At 32.8% G+C, this 7,126-nt stretch overlaps 1 protein-coding gene across 5 annotated transcripts in view; it reads left to right on the top strand.

Moving 5' to 3' along the window:
- LOC132937919 (unconventional myosin-XV) overlaps positions 1-6,211 on the top strand; it is a 57,185-nt gene extending 50,974 nt beyond the window's left edge. For all 5 annotated transcript variants that reach the window (XM_061004529.1, XM_061004525.1, XM_061004526.1 and 2 more), the window contains 9 exons: positions 77-144; positions 218-488; positions 559-763; positions 1,216-1,559; positions 1,624-1,779; positions 1,882-2,086; positions 4,498-4,616; positions 4,740-4,926; positions 5,729-6,211. In XM_061004529.1, the coding sequence (XP_060860512.1) occupies positions 77-144; positions 218-488; positions 559-763; positions 1,216-1,559; positions 1,624-1,779; positions 1,882-2,086; positions 4,498-4,616; positions 4,740-4,926; positions 5,729-5,748 (1,575 nt within the window). In that variant the 3' untranslated portion in view covers positions 5,749-6,211. The remainder of the gene's footprint in view (positions 1-76; positions 145-217; positions 489-558; positions 764-1,215; positions 1,560-1,623; positions 1,780-1,881; positions 2,087-4,497; positions 4,617-4,739; positions 4,927-5,728) is intronic.
- The last annotated feature ends 915 nt before the right edge of the window (positions 6,212-7,126 follow it).

Genomic DNA, 7,126 nt, shown 5'->3' on the forward strand with positions numbered 1-7,126 from the left:
TTTTGAAAAAATAAAAATATTCTGATAATTTTCACTCATGTTTGCATTAAAATGTTTTTAATTTATTTGTCTACAGGCTGCAGATGACGGTAAACATTCGTTACTTCAATTCGCAATGTATAATTTCAGACATAGTTCGGAGAAGTAATTCAAATCATTTATCAAATATTATTTTACAAAAATATACTCAAATGTTTTTCGTTTGATGTGCCTCTAGGTTTGACATGCTGAAATCTGCGAATGGTGAAATAAACGGTTCGTTGAAAGTCATACAAAACTCCAAAAAGAAGAGTGATGATTGGACGTGGAAAGAACAACTGGAGATGGTGAAATACACCAACGTCCCGATACCCGAATCGCTGTTAAAATTAGACCCAGAGTTAGACGCACTGGCCATCGAATGCTTCGAGTGTGTTATGAGGTACATGGGCGATTTGCCTACAACGCCCGAGTTCACAGAAGTCAAATGCGTTTACACCATTCTCATGGTAATATTTTGGATACCGTAGAGTATAAACTTTATAAATAATACAACGTTTTTCGCGTGTATGTGTTTAGCATTGCCATAAATTTGAAAGCTTGAGAGACGAAGTCTACTGTCAGCTAATGAAGCAAACGACCAACAACAAGACGGAGACGTGCCAACGGGGATGGCGTTTGCTCAGCATCGTCGCGGCCTATTTCACGTGCTCCGAGAACCTAAGACCTTTCTTGCTCAAGTATTTGGAAACGGCTGCTTACGACAAGAGGAGAGCTTTCCACGGTAATAAGTAATAACTATAATAACGTATTATACATAGTCGTGTTAACGCGATGACGTATAACCATCTGGTTCATGACAGACTACAAATAAAAAAATAAATTGTATTTAATTAAAAGTTAAAGTTTAATATTTCCTGATCACCAATAACAACTGTCAGACAGCCGAATTAATTGTTATATTTTATCTAAGCTTTAAACTGCAGTCAGCACTTTAGAGGAAATATCTGAGGACGGCTAAAGAACATTTTTTTTTTGTTTTAAATAGTTCCAAGTATATGACTTTATTTAGAAATCGTCATATAACATTAACACGTTATAGATATAAAATTATAAACAACTCATCATTATTTAATTATAAAAATTAAATTAAATTAATTTTAAATCTTAACTCATTTACGGCCAACGTCAAGCCAGCTGTGCGTGGTGATTAAACGCGATTTTTTTTTCATCCAGGCACTGCAAACGTATGCCTGCAGAACTTACGGAAGACGTTGAGATACGGTGGCCGGAAAAACGTGCCCAGCGTTGAGGAAGTGACCGCAGTGTCGGCCGGTCGTAATTCCAAGAGACAGATGTACCGGTTGCCGGGTGGCAGCGAGACCGTGGTCAACACGAAGTCCACAACCGTGGTAGCCGACGTCATCGCAGGCATGTGTTCGCTGATCAACGTCAACGACCCGTTGGAAATGGAAGAATTCTCGTTGTACTGTATCGTCGAGGGCGATGCGTTCACGATGCCACTGGCCGCGGACGAGTACATACTGGACGTGACCACTGAGCTTCACAAAAACCAACAGGTAATTACCACGATCTAAAGTCGAATAATATCCAATTGTTATTGTTTTTGTCGTTGTCGTTCAGGTGTTTTACTTGATATTCTGCCGGTCCGTTTGGTATTTCCCGCTGCGACTAGACAGTCAACTATATGTCCAAGTGCTGTTCAACCAAATCGCACCCGACTACTTGGAAGGCCTACTGTTGGTTTTGCCCTTCGGCCAGTTACCACAAGATTTATTGGTGAGTCGGCGTTATAGTTAATATGTTTAATAATATGAATTAATTTGTATTAGTTTGTTTCTCCTTACCCGAATAACGCGGAATTTTGCTTTTTATTCCCAGTACGAAGTGTGCAGAATAGCTGCTCTGTTACATCGAGCAGCTGACATGGTTCAACCACCGACGTTAAAAGAAACGAAATTCCTTTTGCCCAAACCAGCACTAATGCAAAATGAAGTGAATCCTCAGCAGTTGGTGCAAATGGTTCAAAACAATTGGCCGCAAATCGAAACATTACACAGCGTGGAAGCTAAAGCTCAATTTTTAGGTATGTATTAGTTATCAAATTCATAAATAGCTGTCATGAAGTCGCAGATTTTCCAGCCTAAATTAAAATGTATTATACTGTCTTGTTAATAATTTAAATTGCAATGCGTAATGCGTATGCAGCACACATTTGGATAATACTATGTTCTTGACTTTTACCCTATTAGATAATCAAATATAATTTATAGGTACTTAATATAAAATTATTTTAATTATTATACATTTTCATATTTTTAAACTCTTAAGAATTTCACCAAATTGTATAGAATAAAATGATGTACCTATATTTTAATGGCATCATAAATATTTAAAACCCAAAAATATGGTAGTAAATTAAAATATTTAGTGATGACATGATTTGCATTTATAATAATTTGATTTTCTTTTGATCAAAAGTATATGTGACACAGCGTATATGATCTGTTACTTAAAGCACATTTCTCGCCAAATGTGGAATAATTTATTTTAAATAAATGTATAGGTACTTAATAATATTCTACCTAACATATTTACATATTATGTTAATATTCTGATAAGAATACATGCATAGGTAATTTGAAATATTATATCCGTTACACTTTTAATAAATAGGTATGTTGTTTTTCGTATTTTAGTTAGTTCATTTATTCGTTTTCTGTAATAAGCCACGTAAACAATAAAATATTTAAGTGAGGTTACGTTAGGTTACCCGTATGCAGTACTGTAGGTACTTACTACTGTTTATTGGTAGATGAAACTAATAGCCACGCCATGCCATAGCTAATTTCTGACCTACTCGGTGTATTTTATTGTGATTACACCACACTCAACTGTGTTTTTATTATTCCAAGACTGCAGAAACTAACACGGCAAACTCATTATTCTTACGCAAGCCCCATATCATATTACACCTATACATTTTTTATGTCTTGTTTTGAATTTTTTGACAATGTGTTTCGGTCTTGAGGACATTTTTAGTCAGTCAATAAACGGTTATGGCCTATTGTCCTGTGTGGCAGATTTTTTGGAAAAGTACATTTTTTTTTGCACTCTTTCAGTATTAGCTGGCATCCCTTTCTTGGCGTTACCTCTACGCTATAGGCAAAATATACGGATGGTCCCGGGTTGGCATAGATATTCGAATGTTAACATTTTTTTAACAAATATCGAAAAATATTTTATTTTTACGTCTTAGTATTCATCAAAACTACATTATTGGATGAAATATACGGTTTACTGGGTAGTTCGAGAAAATCGATGATGTCGTGCTTTTGAAAGTATATAATATTATGCACTTGTCTTGTTTGCGGATATTTCTATTAGATATTCCATCACCGCTGTGAAAATCGCTCGAAAAAATATTATATTTCTACTTAATATGTTCGGTTAATTTATAAGCCAACGTTGAACATATTTATTGCTATGTTAATATTGGTGGCATAGCCGCTTAGGTATCATCTTGATTTTATATTTGTATTCATTATAAAAAAACTTATAATACAACTAAAATTATTAATATCAGAAAAATATAACTTAGGATACGAATAAGTCTGCTGAATTCAAGTTTTCGTCACACACGAGGCATATAATATTACTGTAGGACTAGGATTTATATACAACTTATATAATATAATAGTAAGATATAGAAATAATTTTGTAAACATTTTGTAAAAACATGTAGTGATGTATGTACACATAATACACAGTTAAATTATAACTTTTAAACGTCGAACACAATGATTTATTATGAATAAAAATATTTTAGAGTATTATTTTTAAAAGCAACCAACGTTATTCAAATGTAATATAAAAATGTAATGTTACACAACAAAATAACAAGGTACTTACACCTATTTTCAGTTTTAAAAATTACCCACGGATGCGATTCTTAATGTATTTGTTAAAGCTCCATTCGACATCGTAGGATTTTATTACGAGTACTTAAATGTTGTACATTCACCGGGAGATAAACCGTAATGACAATTTTTAAACACCGTACTTATATATATTTGGTTAGACTGTAATGTGTTATTGTCTCAGCTGACGCGTCACCACAGTTAAAAGTTTTAAAACATACCATAAAATGTGAATTGTTCATGTATACAGTTGAAATATAAAATAATATTCATTAGGTAAACTTTACTATTCGAGGTACGTAAAAATATGCAAAATGAAAAATATGACACTCGTTTCAACGTGACGCGATTTATTAACATAACTTACCAAAATGCATACATTTTTTATATGCTGGGAAACCCTACTTATAAGTTATAACGTTTGTCGTTCTCGATACCCTTAAAGTACCCTTAAACAAAAAACAATTTTCAACATAACTGCGCGGCTTTGCGAGTAGCTATTCAACTAAATTGTTTGACTTATAAATACTTGTATACTGTGTAATGATAAATACTTCATTGTGTAAATTGTTGACAGAAATATTAAGCAAATGGCCGCTGTTCGGGTCCAGCTTCTTTGCGGTCAAACGCAGCGGTGATCAACAGATATTGGCTCTGAACAGAACCGGTGTCCATTTCCTTCACATTGTTACCCATGTGAGTACGCGGAAATTCACGAATTGAATAAATGGACATAATCTTTTATACCCTTTTATTATAAAATTAATACCTACAAAATAGTACTTATGTAATAATTCTACGACGTTTACGTGTTATTAGAAAACCTTATCGACAGTGCCATTTAGTGAAGTGATATCGACTAGAAAAGTGAGAGCTGGCGAAGGTGCCACTCTCTACTTAGAGCTCAAGTGTGGCAACCTATTCCAGCAACGTGTGGCCAGACTACAAACCGACCAGGCCCACGAAATTGCCCGGCTCGTCCGACAATATATAACCATGCACCGACGTGAGTTTCTTTGATAATACATAGATAATTAATAATTCGTCTCCGACACACGCACCTATAATAGTTTCGTTCGACAATGACTTTTTGTGTTTCGCATCTTATGCCCGAAACGTATTTATGCGTTGATAATACCGTGGTCAACTCGCGCGTTTTATTTATTTCTGAAATACCTAGCTAGGTACTTTCTTTATCTTCTTCTACAAACGTTTGAGTTTTGCTTGACTTTATCATGATGAATATCGCACGTCGTGTAACGAGCAACGACATAATACGAAATGTACAGTAAAACGATAACCATTGACAGCAGGTAAACTATTTGCTTGACTTAAAAACCAAAAAATAATTTCACACCGATCGATGTGGTGGGCGAACCGTGTAGACAAACGAAAATATCGTAACATTTTTGCTTTAGATTTTTCAAACAATAATCGTATTTTTATCTTTTAACTTAAAATATTCTCGGTATTATTTTAATGCGTCCGTCCCACTCGAATATTCGATTGCTTCTTTGTTTTTTGCTCCAATCGTTTTTTTGATTAACCTCTGGTATAACCTATATATTATTTACGTAAAATCAATAAAAATTTAATTAATATAAATAATATTAAATCATCGATGGTAAGGAAAATGAGCAAAGAGGTATTCTGCGAGACACGAACATACTAGTTTTAAACAAATTTTATCCACACGTGAAAACGGGTTATTTAAAATATGGTTTTTATGGAAATTGTTTTATGCATATAATAATACGAACTATGAAGTACCAAAACACATTCAAACGTCTTACCTGTTTTATTTTTAGACAATGTCGGTGGTCATTGAGACAACAGCAACACATAGAGGAGTGAAAACATTTTTAAGGTTGTGCTCAAACAAAATATAGTGTGGTAATATTAAATGTTTTAATCCAGATTTGCATCATTCAACAAAAAACTCTGTGTAAAACATCATTGTTGGTAGGTACTGCAAAAGAACAACGCACCTATTAAATACAACAGAAATTTGTATGGTGATTTTTAAAAATAAATAGGCCAAATCCAAAAGTTAAGACTAAATTATTATACTAATATTGATACAAAAATGATTACCTAGTTGTGTAATATTAAATAATCATAGAATTATTATTTAAATTTATTTATTTATTATTTTTTTATTTCATGAAGTAAATCAGTTTATATTAAATTACATAGAAGTTATATATATAGGTACATATTTAATATAGTAGATGTTGTTTTAATTTTTTACCATTTACAATAAATATGAATAGTATATTATCATTTTTAAATTGTACGTGTCATATTTTATAATACTAACCCAAAATTCTAAAACTGTACCTACATACCTACCTAATCAGTTTTTCGGTTATTAATCAGGTATTGCTCCGATTTTTGTATAGTTAAAAATTGATTATTTTACAGATGTGGAGTAAAAAAAAAATAATATTACAGCGCCACAGGTACTTTTCGAATGTTTAGTAACTTAACTAGAAAATATATTCTAAGCCCAATGGCCAGTTACATCGTAAGTATATAGCGATCAATGTTGTCAAAACTGCAAACTACACACCATCAAAATTATTATAGTTCTTACACTTAAGAGGACGCTAGGGTCGCATGCGTTGTCTCCGTCTTACGCAAACGTAGAACATAGCAAATTGTACGTTCTGAATAATTCATCTAACTCTGTTATGTTTAATTTTAGAGTGAGTAGACCTATAATCAAATTTTGAAGTATAAAAATATTGTCTAGTCGATGACGTAAGGTATTTTTTTAATATTTAAATTTTAAAGCGAGTCATGAGTATTTTAAAACAATTTACTTTTTTAAAACGCTCATAACTTGCTTTAAAATAAAAAAAATATATGTCATTGACTGGATAATATTCTCATTTCTAAATTTGATAATAGGTCGATTAACTCTAAAATTAAACATATCTAACTGAGTTAAATGATTTATTCAGAACTTACAATTTGCTATGTTATACGTTTGTAAGACGGAGACAATGCATAACGTCCTTTTAATCATAAACCGTGTTCGTTTGTGCAATTATTATAAAGTTTTGATCCGCAAATTCTCGAATATGTTCACAGCCATTTTATTTCACGCGCTGTGTTCTAACTAACCTATTATAAGTCCTTCGCATGTCTATACATTTCCTGTATCTTTATCAACTAGTTGTTTTTTGTTCGCCCTTGGGCTA

The sequence above is a fragment of the Metopolophium dirhodum genome, chromosome 2 (genome assembly GCF_019925205.1).
Source record: "Metopolophium dirhodum isolate CAU chromosome 2, ASM1992520v1, whole genome shotgun sequence".
Taxonomy (NCBI): domain Eukaryota; kingdom Metazoa; phylum Arthropoda; class Insecta; order Hemiptera; family Aphididae; genus Metopolophium; species Metopolophium dirhodum.